The 16,342-nt window shown below is 35.0% G+C and overlaps 2 protein-coding genes across 4 annotated transcripts; one reads left to right on the top strand and one right to left on the bottom strand.

Moving 5' to 3' along the window:
• LOC107632867 lies at nucleotides 2,007-2,520 on the top strand. The gene is made up of 2 exons (XM_016336508.1): nucleotides 2,007-2,195; nucleotides 2,266-2,520. Exons 1-2 carry the CDS (start codon nucleotides 2,007-2,009, stop codon nucleotides 2,518-2,520), a joined length of 444 nt encoding a protein of 147 aa, XP_016191994.1.
• LOC107630170 (vacuolar protein-sorting-associated protein 33 homolog) lies at nucleotides 10,656-14,122 on the bottom strand. 3 transcript variants are annotated; one of them, XM_016333234.2, is made up of 10 exons: nucleotides 14,104-14,122; nucleotides 13,910-14,016; nucleotides 13,613-13,735; nucleotides 13,362-13,443; nucleotides 13,169-13,239; nucleotides 12,309-12,389; nucleotides 11,840-11,897; nucleotides 11,586-11,647; nucleotides 11,102-11,195; nucleotides 10,695-10,763 (listed from the first exon to the last, which is right to left on the bottom strand). In XM_016333234.2, exons 2-10 carry the CDS (start codon nucleotides 13,945-13,947, stop codon nucleotides 10,758-10,760), a joined length of 615 nt encoding a protein of 204 aa, XP_016188720.1. In that variant the 5' UTR covers nucleotides 13,948-14,016; nucleotides 14,104-14,122; the 3' UTR covers nucleotides 10,695-10,757. The 3 variants fall into 3 exon arrangements, with proteins under 3 accessions (XP_016188719.1, XP_016188720.1, XP_020974356.1); XM_016333233.2 differs by lacking the exon at nucleotides 14,104-14,122 and having other exon boundaries at nucleotides 10,656-10,749; XM_021118697.1 differs by lacking the exons at nucleotides 10,695-10,763; nucleotides 14,104-14,122 and having other exon boundaries at nucleotides 11,108-11,195; nucleotides 11,495-11,647.

Genomic DNA, 16,342 nt, shown 5'->3' with positions numbered 1-16,342 from the left:
TAGCTAATTTAAATCTTTTTAAAGATAAAATTTTTATTTATTTTATTTAATTTATTTAAATACATTAATTCATATTTATTTAATTCGATTGAGATAAATGTTAAATTATTTAATATTTTGTTGGACCATATTAACTATAACTAATTACATTAATTATTTAATTTGGGTGAAATAAATAAATAATTTTTCTACTTTGTATTAATCTTTTGTCTTATGTATTTTGATTAATAATTTTTAAAAGTATTATAATTAATTATTTATTTTATTTGATTGAGATAAATATTAAATTATTTAATAACACCAGGCTCAGACCAAATAACATGATTAGAGTTACTCTTGGCACCATATTTAGCCATCCAATCCGCAGCTCTATTTGCTTCTCGGGACACCCATTCAACGTGAACAAGCCAAGGACGAGATAAAAGTTCCTGAATCTTGAGAACCAAATCTGTTACTTCAGATGAATACCCACTTGTAAGCTCATGCATGATGGGCAGAATGTCAAGGCAATCCGTTTCACATATAATATCCCTCAAACCGCAATCCCAAGCTAAAACCAGCCCCCTCCAAGCAGCAAATAATTCACATCTGATTATAGACCAAGGGGGAATGCTTCCAAAGCAGCCCGAGATCCAATCTCCCTTAGAATCTCTAATAATACACCCAAATCCCGCTAAATTTGAATCCATATACAAGCTTGCATCACAATTAACTTTAAAACCATTGCCTACCGGTGGTTCCCAACACAGGCAATTTCGGAGAGACCAGCCCGATTTATCCCTGTGGCTACCGTAGAACCAATAACCTTGTCACGGAATGAAATCTTGGAAGTCACCCTGGAACTAAGGTCGCCCTTACTTGATCCCTCCTTCACACCTGATGCAAACCCTCCCACACTCTCCCCCTTATCTCTTTCGATGGCATGGCCATCTTCTTCACCATGTTTCACCCTCAAACACTCTCTCCCGCTCTCTCCTTCTCTCATTCTCTCTGAGTATTTTTTCAAAAATTAATTTGTCAGAAGTATAAATCTTCAAAGTTTATTTGTCACTTTACTCAAATATTTAAGATTAAAAAAGAAATTAATTTTTTTTTGTAAATAATGACTTTTCATTAACGTGGCAATAACTTGAAAAATACCAACGAAGTCCTCCACAATAAAAAAAAATGTAGACAAATTAGTTCGAATTAAGGTCTTCTATCCTAATAATAGGGGTTAATTTATAGGTAATATGTCCACATCTGCTATCATGGAGGACTTTATTGATACTATTTGTCACTTTATTTTAAATATTTTGATTTTAAATTTTAAATTTTTATTTTTGTTTATATTTCTTTATTTGTTTGTTTTAATATCAAATCTAATATTTCTATTAATATTTTTTTCAATTTATTGTCTAATAGTTATATGTCCACTGTTAATTATATGATCGAAAAATATTTCTTCAATTTATTTATAAAAAAAAACAAAATTTCATTCTTTTCTTTTTTATTTTACTTATTTTTGTATTTCGCATAATTTATTCACTTTAAAAGTTATATATTCTAGAAAAAGATCTTATCTCTTTACTAGCTACTCTTCCATTCGGTCATACTTTTTTTCTTCTATGATACATCATTTTTACTCTTTAATTTTTTATGAACTATTAAACATCATTATTCGTTATTGTACTCTATCTTTTTTATTTGAGTAAACTACCATTTATACCCATGGAAGTTGAAAACACTGACAAATCTACCCACAAGAGACGGAAACTACCAAATGTATCCATCAATCATGAGTTTCGTGGGACAAAACTAACCAATCCATATTCCGGCGTTGACTCCGTCAGTAACACTCCATACGTGGCACTTCACGGCGTGACATGGCTTGGGAGCTACTCACGTGGATTGCTTACATGTCTGACCGTTATAATGTACCCTCAATTCCCAAATTTCCCAAATTCAAACATTATTTCATCCAAAGCACGAGCCCTAGATTCACAATAATCTTCGAAATTATACCAATGTCGAGGCGAAGACTCTTTACTCCACCTTCGAATGGCAGTGGTCGTGTGTCTGGAAGCTCAATTTCAAAACGGGCGCAGGACAGGAAGTTCAATGGCAGATGTTTCTGTGGGTTGGGGGTGACGCTGTTACAGTCCGGGACGGCGATGAATCCTGGGAGGTGGTTCGTCCATTGTCCCAATTGGAAGGTAACCCGTTGTACACCCTATTTTGTGGGAGTTGAATGTGCATCTGATTTTAGTTTTTTGCCATGGATAGAACTCGGACTGCAACTTCTTTGCATGGGTAGACGAAATCGAAGGGCAATGGGAGGGTGAGGGTTTGAGGAGAGAACTGTCGGAAAGAAGGATGCAGGAAGATGTTGATGAGGCTGAGGCTCAAGTGAAGATGCTCACCAGATTAGGGAGCTTCGAAGCTGAGTTTAGCAAAATTAGGTTTTGGCTTATGATGATATCAATGGCTGTTGCTTGTAATGCTGTGTGCACTGTGTATCTGATTCTTAGGAGGGTTTGATCCTTGTTAGTTGTTAGTGTAAGATCATGACAAATCTACCCATGATCGATTCTAAATATGTCATTTGTACACAATTGTTTTCCAAGTAATGTCAGAGGTAGCCTTATAAGTTATGTAAGATGCAAAAATTAGCTGGTACTAATTGCAATTGTTGTTTACTTTCTGGTCCAAAATAACATCAAAGACATGCATAATATCCTGATAAGTATGTAGTAACTGGCTTACACAAATGTGCAAGATACTGCTAAGAGTTATCAAAGCGTAAACAAAATAAGGCATAGTCTCTGACATGTCCAACAATTGTGCGATAAACTGCTACTAGGATTACACAAAAAACATAACTTATAAAACTATTGCTTCACGGAATTGGAGTGGAGTTGCTGCTTCCGCTTGACCCCTCCTTCAAGTGTGCAGTTGTTGACCCCTTTTTGGCTGGTGGACGGAAGGCTGGCTGTGGCCACCTCCTTGAGGTTGATACTCGAACTGTGGGAGTTGGCATGAACTCCATGAACCTTGATGTAGTTCCCTGGGAGGCAGCTTGCATAGTTTGAGGTGTTACGGTGGGTGGCACATCAGAGGCTGGAGGTGGTGGACTAGTAGTAGTTGGTCTTGTTGGGCTGACAATAAGTGGAGGAAGTCGTGGTTGCTGAGTAGTTGGTGGCGGTCTCCTCACATTCTTCCTCTTCTTTGGTGGCCTTTTTGCAATGGGTGGCCTAACTGGGGTGGTCTCCTGTTCAGATACAAACGTATGAGTGACATAATGACATATAAATTATAACTTGTATAATGGGATAGCAAAATAAATCAATAGACTTACAGGGGGCTGAGTTGCTACTGCTTCAGCTGCTTCAACAGCTTCAAGAGTTTCCTCCCAGAACATCTCCTCCAGTCTTGCCGCCTCCTCTTCGTCATCCTCAGCAGCTGGCTGTTCACTTGAAGTTTGTCCCCCAGCACTCCCAGCCATTGCCTCTTTTTTCTTGGAACAGCTACGACTGTTATGTCCAGTCTGCAGTAACATATGGCATGAATCAAAACATGGGGCATGAATTCATAAGTCATGTAACATATGAGGAAATATTTACCTTTAGGCAATACTTGCAGGTGATGGGGCCATACTTTCTGGGGGCCCTATGTGGATCTGGGGTGGGTGCCTTTGGGGCGTCATTCTTTTTGTCTCTCTTCGATTTTGGCCTCCCAATCTGCTTCTTGTATACTGGTGGCAGTACAAGGGGTAGATCAACATGCTCCCAGTATTATTGACTTGGAACAGGTTGGATGACGAACTGGTATGTGTTGTTATATGCCCCCATGGAAAGCCAGTTGTGTGCATGCTCCTCTGGTCGCCTATTCTGGTATGCAAGGGCAGCACATGCATGCCTGCATGGCAAGCCAGTCAGTTGCCAGAATCTGCAACTGCAAGTCCTCTTTCCTATGTCTACCATAACCTTATGTGGCAAGCACTGAACTTCATACACATTTCCAGGATCATCACCAGTGGGAAACGGCTGCCACTTATTGCTCTCCCTTTTTTCTTTTTCCAGCCTACTCTGTTGCACCGGAGCGAGGACTCCGTTATATCCCACCAATGCCTTCTTATTTCTAGCAATTATGCTCATCATGTAAACCCTTATCTCTTCCAGCATAGTTATAATAGGCTTCCCTCTCATCTTCTTGATCCTAGAATTGAAGGATTCACAGTTGTTGTTTGTATAATTGTCCGACTTTGGGTATTCGCTAAATCCAGACCTACTCCATTGACTTGGAGGGATCCTGTTCAGATACTCCCAAGCATGTGGATTAACCCGTCTGATCCGATCCAATACAGCTTTGAATTCTTGGGTGGTTGTGGCCTTGGCACACCTCCACATTGCCATCTTCAACTCTGTATCACCCCACTGTTTTCTGAAGTTCTGCCATATGTGCATAGCACAATATCTATGATGAGCTCCTGGGTTTACTTCACGCATAGCAGGGATGAGGCCCTAGTGGGGAAAAGTAAAGCAACAAAAATGTTATCCCCAATGAAATTCCATTCATGGTATGACAGCAGTAGCAGTTTAACAAATAATGTAAACCAGTAATTATTAACACATACAGGAATAATAAGAATTGATACCATTACCTTCTGCATGTCTGACATAAAGTTGATTCCATTGATTGCTGCGTCCCCTAAGTCTTCTTGGAGAAGTTCGAGAAACCACTTCCAACTATCCTTGCATTCGCACTCCACCACAGCATAGGCTATAGGGTATATATGGTTATTGGCATCGTGACCGATCGCAGTCAACAACTGCCCAGGGTAGTATCCCTTTAGAAAGGTACCATCTAACCCGATAAAAGGCCTGCAGCCATTGGTAAAGCCCTTCTTACAACCTTGCAAGCATATGTAAATCCGTTTGAATTTATACCCGGTCCCTTCGACATAATCAGTGCTAATCCTCACGGTTGAGCCAGGATTGGTCCTTATTATTTCATTAGCATAATCCCGAAGAAGTGCATACTGAGCTATCTCCGATCCTTCTATTAGTTCTTTCGCCTTCACCATTGCACGGTATATCTTCCTCTCATTCACAATCACATCAAACTCCTTCTTGAAAAAATCATGTGCCTGCCTTTGACTCATGTCTGGATGGTCACGGATCTTGTCCTCAAGCTCTTCTACAACCCATTTACCATCCGCAGATTTGTTCTTACTAACTCTGCTGCAGGTATGTTCGTTGACAAAGGTCTTCACCTGGAAGCTTAATGGAAATGGCCGTTTTGCACAATATATCTGCCATGGGCAATCCTCCTCATAACATATGGCTTTGCACCTAGTTGAATCAACTCTAGGAAAGAATATGCTGCGCCCTAGGTTGATGTTGAACTTCCTAACTGCCTTCTTGAAATGCTCTAGATTCTCAAATTTCATCCCAACCTCCAGCCTTACGTCCCTCACTGGAGCATCGGGATTAGCTTGAGGAAATGCTGCTTGCTGACTGTCTTCATCATCACTTGCAACAGAATCCAGCTCTTCAGACTCGTAACAATGCATCCCTGCACTTGACTCAGCCATATCATCACCCTCCACAGGTATAAAGATTGAAGGATGCTTGGTTGGATCCTGGTTAGGGATGAAGGTTTGCCCTGATGGAGGAGGCCTGACTGTTGATTGTCTCTTTCGCTTCTTTGAACTACCACCACCCACATCTGGGTTTGTAGACGGTTCAGGCTGTGAACTGCTAGGTTGAGAATCTTCGCAAGGTGTTTCATTCTCAGGTTGAAAGCTCTGCTCCTGAGACTCTGGTTCGTTGCAAGGTTGTGGAATATATTGTGTGAAAACCTCATTAGAATCCGCAGGCCCTTTATCAACTGTGGGTGCCACTGACTCCGCAGAAACTGGATTTGGGTGCCCTGTTTCTTCACTTCCAACTGACACACGTGGTTGTTGAGTCTCTGGAGAAGTCTTGTCTAATGGCTCATGTGGAGGCAAATTGGGTTCGGTGGGTGCATCTGGGGTCTGAATGATCCTTGGTGGCTCTTCAAAGGTTACCTTTGGTGAGTGTGTGGGGAGAGTTGGTTCCTCACTGCCTACTTTTGGTTGTTGTGTCTTTGTTGTGGTAGGATGAACATCTTTGTCCACCGCATCATCCTTTGTTTGGGTATCCGGTCCAGGCATTCCTTCGGTTTGATCCTTAATCTTCACCACTCTCTTGTGCTTCTTCTTTGGGGTTGGGGGTCTCCTAACACACACTTTGGTTCTGCGCTTGACTTGGGTTTTCGTAACATTTAAATTCTCAAGCTCCGGTTCAGGTTCATTGGTTTCTTCTGCAAACTCAGGGAGGTTAACTGGATGCTCAGTGAACACCTCAATTCTCCTCCCATTAGCAATCGCTGCTTCGTACATAGTCACCACATCCATGTCACGTCTAAGCAACCTCAACCCACCATCCAACTCCATCCCAGGTTGAAGCCAGTAAAGCTCGCGCACATCAGTGTACCCTATATCCTTTACTAAGTCATTCACGAAGAAGCTATTTAAGGTATCGACATTCACTCGTTCAATCTCTGTTTTCTCTCTTTGCTTCTCTTCTCTGATTTGGGGGTGGGTGTGTGTTGGTGATATAGGAAGTTAGGGTTAAGTTTGGTTTGAGAAAAAGATGAGTAAGGGTATTATAGGAATTTTACAATGGTATATCAACTTTCATTATTCTCAATTGCCATTTAAATAATAACCTTTAGAGGATGGTCATGCAACCAAATATATAGATTGTAAATATATATATATATAATAAATTACTGCAAATATATCTTATTAGAATATTATATTTATTCAAATACAAAAAACTGTTGACAAAAGAGAATCAAAATATATTAAAGGTTGGGTTAAATCATCCCTTCCAGCATAGGTAAACCTATGCTCATTCAATATTTGCTTATGCTATAAAAAAAAGATTTTCAATGAGACATTGTATATTGTGTTGACAGTGATATAAATTTAAAATAACAAGCAATATGCTACATTGGAGTCTGTGAAACCAAACACAGTTTGAAATAATAAATTTTAGATTTTATTGGGTATAATTTTTTTCTAGGATTTATATTTGAAGGTAAAAAAAAGGAGTTTAAAGTTTATGGAGAATAGGCAAAGGAGAATAGGCACATCATTTTATCTAAGGTTGACATTGAAACCTTCAATATTATTCCTTGGATAAAGTTTATGGAGAATAGGCAAAGAAAAATTCATTGCAACCCCAGTTTTATTATTGGTGAAGATCTAATCAGAGTTCACGAAAGGATTAATAGTTCAAAGAGGACAAATTTATCTCTTTCAATAGTGGTCTCAATATCCAAAGTCAATATGATTACTCACAAAAGGAATACCATTTACTATAGTTCATGGCCCTATGAGATGTGTCTCAAGTCTGCTACAATTGTATCCCAAAGGTTGCTTATTCCTTGAGGGTTCTGTGTTGTTAGTGAAAGTAGTATTATTAATATTTCTTTTATATTATTAGTTGGTTTATCAAGTGTTGTAGTTGTATCAGTTATTGATAAGTATATCAGGAAGTGTTTCTTAATGTGACTTTTGTTCATATTCATAAGTAGTTATATCAATTATTGATAAGTAATTGATGAAGTGTTATTACTATTTATAAAATCAATCAAAATATATATTTGATTTAATATGCTATAATGATTGATTTTAAAGAATTTTTATTTATTTAGAAAGCCAATGTATTCATGAAATTATCTTTTAGTGTTTGGGGTTTATGAATTTATAATTTAGGGTTTAATAATTAGGGTTTAGGATTAGGGTTAGGTTTAGATTTTAAGATATTGGATTTAGGATATATTATGGGATGTCTATATTATTTATTCTAAAGTATATACCTATTTTGAAAAAGCAAGATTATTGAATATCAAAGACTTTAGACAAAAAAAAATTATAGATAAAAAACGAAACATCACTCAATAGTTATTCCAATCCATTGTTCACTTCCACATAAAAAAAAAAAACCTCACTCAGAACACCAAAATACAATACAGCAATAGGTAGAATTAGCAATATCAGAAGCAACTACAAATCTAAATAGATTACCTGTGAAGTGAAGCCTACTGCCCTCGGTGCTCACTAACCCCAAACATACCTGATATCAATCAATATAAACCCTACTGCATATTCTGATAGAAGATCTTCACCTCTTTCATCATCAGATCAGAGAGAGAAGCTATTCATCGCCGCCATGCTCAGAACTGAGAGAACGCTCCAACAGGCAACAATAGAGTAGAAGTAGAAATCATAGGGCAAAATCATTTCCCGATATCCGCCTTCTTCATATGGACCTTAGCCTTTTCAGATCTATGAAAGAGTTGTTGAGAGACATGACATAGATATGAATAAATATGAATAGATATTTTAATAAAATTGAAGGGTAGAATAATTTTAAAACCAAATATATTCTCTTAAAAATATTTAAGAACATTATTTATCAACATATTGCTAAGTTGAATAAATTATTTCTAATTTAAATTAAAAAAATAAGCATATTAATCACATTTTTATAAAATATAGTTTAAACTCAATATTTAATGATTCAAACTAAATGATATAACTTTTTATTATTTTTCTATTACCGAAACTTTAATTTTAATTTACAAAATATCTAATTATAATAAAAATTGTACATAAATATTAACTTACTTAAACTTAAAGTATTTATAAAAATCAATTTAATCATTCCTAATAAGTTATAAAATTACTTAAGAATATTAATTGATTCAAAATAAAGTTATCTCCGAATCTATTTAGTTATTTCTAATAAAATAATTCTAAAATTATAAAGTTTTAAACTTAATAAAATAAAATCACAATTTATTTATAATTATGTTTTCAAAAATGCAGGATGTTACATTCTATCCAACTTACAAAAATTTTCGCCCTCGAAAATTGATATAAGTTGAAGAAAAGATTTATATTTACTTCCCTTTTTGAATATTTTAAAGGTTCCAAGAAAATCATATCACATAAACATAGAAGAAAATATATTAGATGATGCAAAAGTTGATAAAAGTAATTTGATGCAAACCAAATTTCAAAATCTAAAATTAAATAGGCACAATGTTCGTTTAGAACTCTTAATAAAGCATGATCACTTCTTCTTATTGCCTCAAAACTCCACAACTCCTTATAACTTCATAGATTGACCATATTCACTTTCCGTACGCACAAATCGTGTCCCTAAGAACTAGCGCATATAAGGAATACGAAACATGAGAGGAGAAAGACAAACGGCACGAAAGGTTTATGCGAGAAATTGGAAGAATACTCAAGTTCACAGTTGGACAAAGATGGTATTTCGCAAGGATTTGAAGGAATACATGAGAATACCAAACAAACCAAACAAATCCAACATTTTCCAAAAGTACTAAACTATTGTGTAGAAGCATATTAGAAGTTTTACAGCGGATTGAAGGGGATCAGAATGTGCAAAGTTCTTAGCTTAATGACAATGTAACTTCATTATTTAGCTTATAGATGTTTAGATGATATTGTATTGTAAGCCATGTCCACCTGGTATAATGGTGTATTATTCTCCATTGTTTTTCCTTCACTTTGATTTCTGTTACATTGCTGATAGAGTTGAGCATGCAAAATGTGCAGGAACTTTGTATTATGTTGTGGTTGTACTTTTCTAATTTTCTGTAAAGAGAAATGTTGTAAAATTAGCTATAAAAGATGTTATGTGACAATTGTACAAGATTTCTAAATTCAAAATCACGTTTATATCTATTAAATGATAATTCTTGAATATTTGCAAATTACTGTATTCGACTATTTGTTTAAAAATGACCAACGAGAAACATATAAGAAAAGTAATAAATAAATTTGATAATGATTAAAATTACATGAGTGGATCTAATTATTCGGAATAAATAGTTATTTTGAAATACCAATTTTTTATTTTCTGTATTTTTTGGTTCTTTAGACAAATATTTTGACAAGCGAGTACAAAATATATCATTACGAATGTTTAAACTAAGATGTTTACTATAAAGATATACCATGACACTTTCACGTTGTAGGTACCACAATAGCGTGGCAAATGATGGAACGAAAATGATTAAACATCACGAAGGGAGTGTTTTGGAAATGTTAAATGATAACATCCTAGAAAGCAGAAAGTGTAACTGCAAGTAAAGCCAGCCACCAAGGGTGGACTCCAATTCATTAACGAACTTCGGATTAAAATCTTGTAATCATTGCTAATGGTAGGGTCTCTTTTTTTAACTTTTTTGAATACAAATTAAGGTTCCTTCTCAAATGTAGTTAAATTAACAATTCATCACCCTTTATTATCTCTAGAAATCTTAAGCCATGGAAGAGGCACCAAGATTCTATTAAAGAACCAGATAAGAGTAGGCAAATATACGATAGTAGAACTAAATAAAAACAGCTCTCATATTCCAGGCCTCACTTATTTTACAACATCAATAAACATTGGTTAGGCATCACTCTAGAAGAACTCGATTAGGCTGCATATAGCTTTCATTTGGCATCATCAAACATAATCTCAGCCCCCTAAGTCGGGAAAGACAATTTAGTTTATAAAAAATAAAAGTTTAAAAAATGAAAAAAAAAAGAACTGCAACGGTTGATCAACCTAGCTTCTCCATAAATGTCTCAACCAAGGTTTGTCCATTGACTATTTTTGTCGTTGCAATGATTAAATCATATGCCATGCCTTCCTGCAAAATCAACATTATAAATTTGATTTAGGAACCAAATAGAAGTGTTGGATGCGACGATTTATGTATCTCTACCTAATAGTTTAACCTTTTGAAACAAGCGATTTCATGACAAGAAGAGATTCACACCTAATGTGACACACTATACACCATTCTAGAAAGATAATGCCTCTAGTACACATCATCAAAAAGATAAGACATGATAAGCCACAAATTTACTAAGCAAATACGTCCATTCACCTGCTACATTATAGATCAATAGCCAAGTTTACAAAACCAGGATCTAAATAGTAGGAAGAATGTATTGGTTAGCATGTTAAAAGCAATTTGAAAAAAGAAACGATTGCCACACCTGAGAACAGAGAAACCGAAGAGCAGAAATCTCTGCAAAGGTAACACCTCCAACAAAGACAACAAGCACCAGGGCACGCCTCCCATCAGGTACTCTGAAATATGTAACGGGTCAGAAGGGAAAAAAACGTTATCAAAGAAGTTATAAAACTTCTTCCTTTAAGACTAAAATCTTTTGCAATTTCTGAAACTCCTATTTCAAATGTGAACCATCAAGTTCCAACTGCTATCTCTTTCAGTAAACTAAAAACAAAGGAAATGGCAGAAAAGCGATTGAATTCTTTCTTGCATTTAGGGTTTATTTTCCCAGGTAGTAAAGCTCACCTCTGCTGCTAAGTGATACCCTTAACAAATAATAAATTGTGGATGAATAAAAGATAGGATCCATCTGAACCTTATTAGTTATATTATTATTGCTAAATGTTTTAGCAGTGTCAAATCAATGCACAAGCATTGCATTTATGGAGATTGATGTAAACCCATACTTGGCTATGCCAGTTGAAACCCCTGATAAAGAGTCAAATGATGGGCTATTTGAGAATGCACCCCGTAATAGCAACCAAGCAAGCCAAACTTTAACTATAAATAGAAAGAGAGGTTAAGGTAAGTGGAGTATACAAGTGATGTGACTAATATGAACAGGATAAGTGAAATATTACTGGAACAGTTATAAGATTTTCAGCTGGCCAATTATAGCATGCACCGATATTATGATTTAGAAAAGTTAATAAGTACTAACCCTCTTTGTTTCCAGGTGAGGTCCAGGTAGCAGCTTCAAAATTTCTTCAACAGGACGCCTGAGAGACCAATTATCACATTTAATATTGCATGAGTTGCTTTAAAACTAAGCTCACAATCAAATTATCTTTTTGAATAAATGTATTGTGTTTAAATGAAAATTTGGAACTAAAGGCTAAGATAATTTGATTAGCATGGAAATTGCTATTTATAATAATACAATATAGTCTTCCAATTTGAAATAAGTTAAGAAATTGAACAATATTGGAACTCAACAGAGAGCACAACTATAAAGTAGTATGTACTAATAATAACAATAACATCATTGGAACCTTGCTTATAAATGAAACTTACAGCTCTATAAACTTTTGTCTTTAAATTTTATATATGATCATGTTAGATAAATAATTAATTTCCATGCTCAATAATAGCTATGAAGAGGGTCTTTAGTATTGAAATTTCAAACTTACCATCCAGATCGAATGGCATGCTGGATCAGACGAATGCTAAGTGGTGCATATCCAGAGAAGACATAAGAGATATCATTGAAGCTGTAATGGGAGGGAAATCACTTAAAAATTAGTAGGGATACAAGAGTGCAACATGTAGATAATTGCAAAACAGCATTTTATTAATAAAGTAATGATGATGTAAATGAATCCCATGAAGGATTTTGCAAGAAATACCATGTACTATATACACTAAGACAAATTGAAACATTAACACCATCAGTAATTGCTACTGAGAAGTGAATATAACAGAGGAATACTTGTGGTGCAGCCACAAAAGATGAGCAATTAAAAATAAGTAGTAATAAATAAATAAATAAATAATTAAATTAAAAAAAGAGCACGTACTCTGGAAACATCAATGTTGCAACAATTAACCTTTAATGAGGTGATAGTGAGATGCTTATTTCTGTATTTATTACCATTTCATAATGTCTAACAACCGCCCTACCCCAAATCCCACCGCGAAAAGAAATTATTTTAGTTGTGTTGTATACATACTCATTAACACATTTCTAAAGAAGAATCCATAACTTTCTAATCTGTGGCTGTATAACTTAAACAAAAGAGATTAATTTTGAAATACTATTGGTGTCAAATGTTTTGCATTGCCAATCAAAACCACATCTCATTATATGCATGACTTGAGGGGTAGTTATTGTAAAGTCAAAACAACTTGCAAGACAATTACTTCTGGGACAATTGTTGCAAGAGTCAAAATGCTTCTAGCACTTTTACACTAACATGCATCAACCTCCTAATCAAAATTGGAAAAACACAATAAAGGTGTCCAAGCATCACATTATCTAGAAGAAAATTACTTGGCTGTATCAGTGTCTTCAACCACAAGCTGCAGAGCACGTTTTATGGTAAACCGGTTGCTCCTTGACTCCTAAGAGGATCAAATGCAAAATGAGCATTAGTTAAAAATATGTCCACAAATATAATAAAAAAAAAATTAAAAAATCCCAAAGACCCATTTGAGCTTGCAAGTAAACAACTAGTTCATGATACCTGCTTTTTAAAGAGCCCAGCTTTCTCTAAATTATTTAGGGTTGTTATGTGCTCAAATCGATAGCTATGTAGTAGTTCTCTCCTAAAAATGGAAGTTACAAACATATGGGACAACAATGAGTACCACAAAATAAGATTTCTTGGTATAATGCAGACAAGCAAGAATGGAGAAATATTACAAGTAACCTAGTTTCTATAGAGTAAGAAAAGGAAAGTAAAAGAAGAAAAGATCCATGGTCATTCAAGCTTGCCTTAAGTAGTCAAAATGCTTCTTTGGCAACCCAGAATTAGTAACGGAAAATAGGATTAGAAGGCGCAGGACCGTCGTCAAAGGCTCCTGCTTGTGGATCAACTCTTCAATATAGTCAAAGCATCTGCATAAATTAGCAACTAAAGTTTCACATCTTAAAAACATAAGCTATGTACAAGCAGAAATCTCTAAAGCACAATGCATCACCAGTTAGCAAACTCCAAACATTGACCAGATTAATTGACAATAAAATGCCATCCAAATACTTTAAGGACGTCTGCATGCAACATCAACTCACATGTCATAACTCTGAGACTCAACAATTGTATGTTCCATATCAAGCTGCCCCAGAAATGAAGGCTTTGATGTGAATGTTGTCAGATGCTAAGCGAGATTTATGTGTCTCTGAAAAAATAATTTCAAGCATATTGTGTTTTGATAACTCTAAGAATCTAGTTAATGAAGTCAATGTCAAAATGAACAAGTTCTTACAGTGATTTCTGGCAATGAGTTCAGCTTTTTCACGAAGTCCTTCAACTCGAAAACTGATTGTGACTGGATATTATGGAAAGCAATATATTAGAATGCCTTTGGCGATCCATCTTAATATAAATAGTTAAAAAAACATGTTTAGGCTTCTCAAAGTTTAAATACTTGAACATATGCAGTTAACTATTTTACCGAATAATTAGATCCACTCATGTAATTTTAATCATTATTAAATTTATTTATTACTTTTCTTATATGTTTCTAGTTGGTCATTTTTAAACAAATAGTCGAATACAGTAATTTGCAAATATTCAAGAATCATCATTTAATAAATATAAACGTGATTTTGAATTTAGAAATCTTGTACAATCGTCACATAACATCTTTTATAGCTAATTTTACAACATTTCTCTTTACAGAAAACTAGAAAAGTACAACCACAACATAATACAAAGTTCCTGCACATTTTGCATGCTCAACTCTATCAGCAATGCAACAGAAATCAAAGTGAAGGAAAAACAATGGAGAATAATACACCGTTATACCAGGTGGACATGGCTTACAATATAATATCATCTAAACATCTATAAGCTAAACAATGAAGTTACATTGTCATTAAGCTAAGAACTTTGCACATTCTGATCCCCTTCAATCCGCTGTAAAACTTCTAATATGCTTCTACACAATAGTTTAGTTGTAACACCCTAACTACCAAAGCTCACGCTTCCGGCTGCGCGCCTTTGATAGCTCGGACATTACGACGACTTTTACATTATTTAATACTAAAATATGAGCCTGTTTAAAACTTTAACCGCAATACCGCTCCCAAAAATTCTTTCGTTCAATAACGTACATCCATAAATACTAAAATCACCCATCCAACAGTGGAATTTTTGTAACAAAAGTTTCTCGGCAGTGTCCCAAGTCCTTAGGGGAGAATAACATAACTCATTTTCGCCAAATTCATTTAAAATCATTAAAACATTGGCTTCCCGATTTGAGTAATAAAACAGGATCTAAGCCAAACCGAGTCAGGTAATCATTTACTCCTTTCAAAGCCGTTTCCTTTACTTAGGCAAAACCAGCTTCAACCCCCATGATAAATTCTAAAGCGTTTCAACTGTTCAAAAAAAGAATACAAAAGTCATAGGAGAAGACAACTCAATCATTAGTAATTTCTCAAAGGTAAATCTTTAACTAAAAACTCTTGTAGAGAAAATATGGGAATAAACAATGTACTAATTTGAAACGAATCAAACTGACTCACATACGGATGAGATTCACAAGAGAGGACAAACCAAGATCAATGGTAATTTCACAAGATGTAAAAGATTAGTTAAAAACATAATCAGGTATGACATTCATAGAGGTGAAAAGCTTAAGAAGGAACGATTCCATTCATAAGAAGAAAGCTATGAATCCAACATTTTCAAAAGAACAACAATGGCATAAACCATATAGCATGCTAAATCAAACTCAATTCAAAATAAGTTAAGTAAAGCTTATCAAACGAAACTCAACCGAGACAAAAGTAGTAAATCCCTTCTTTTCAAAATTTTGAAAAATATCCAAATACATAATCAAATGAAGATGTGCATTGGAACTATAGTGAAATTACTAGAAAATCAATTTACTTTTAAAGTAAGTGCAGTTCCGTAAACTAGTAAAAGTACAGGCGATGTGTTAAGATAAGTAGTTGTTAAACTGTGTAAGAAATCTTCAAAGTTTCACATATAGATAAGTGTATATCTAGCCAACCGCAATTTTTATAAAAATCTCAAAATTAGCTGTAATCACTGTCAAATAAGAGGAAAACTGAATCAACAAGTCCTCTAAGAATGAACTCGGAACCCGGAGTCAAAAGTCACGGCACATTAAGACAAGTTCAAGGCTACATCAAGGAACACGTGAATCAAGAAGAACTCAAACAGAGGAAGATAGATGCAACAAGGATCTTAAACCAGCATATGCACTTAAGGTCAAACAAGAATGCATATGGATAGAGGAATAGAGTTGAAAAATCAAACTACTTTTCAAAAGAACTAGCAAACAAGAGCTAGTACTTTTGGAAAATGTTGGATTTAAATATTTTCTTTTGAAAAAGATAAACTAATTCCCTCTATTTCAAATTGAAGTTGTCTAAATTGTTGTACTATTTTTTCTAATGATGTTCATATTGAAACTGTTTGATTCAAAATTTCTTCCTAATCTTTGAATTAACCCGCTTTATGCTACATTTTGT

The sequence above is a fragment of the Arachis ipaensis genome, chromosome B03 (genome assembly GCF_000816755.2).
Source record: "Arachis ipaensis cultivar K30076 chromosome B03, Araip1.1, whole genome shotgun sequence".
Classification (NCBI taxonomy): Eukaryota; Viridiplantae; Streptophyta; class Magnoliopsida; order Fabales; family Fabaceae; genus Arachis; species Arachis ipaensis.
This window is presented reverse-complemented; position numbering and strand designations above follow the sequence as displayed.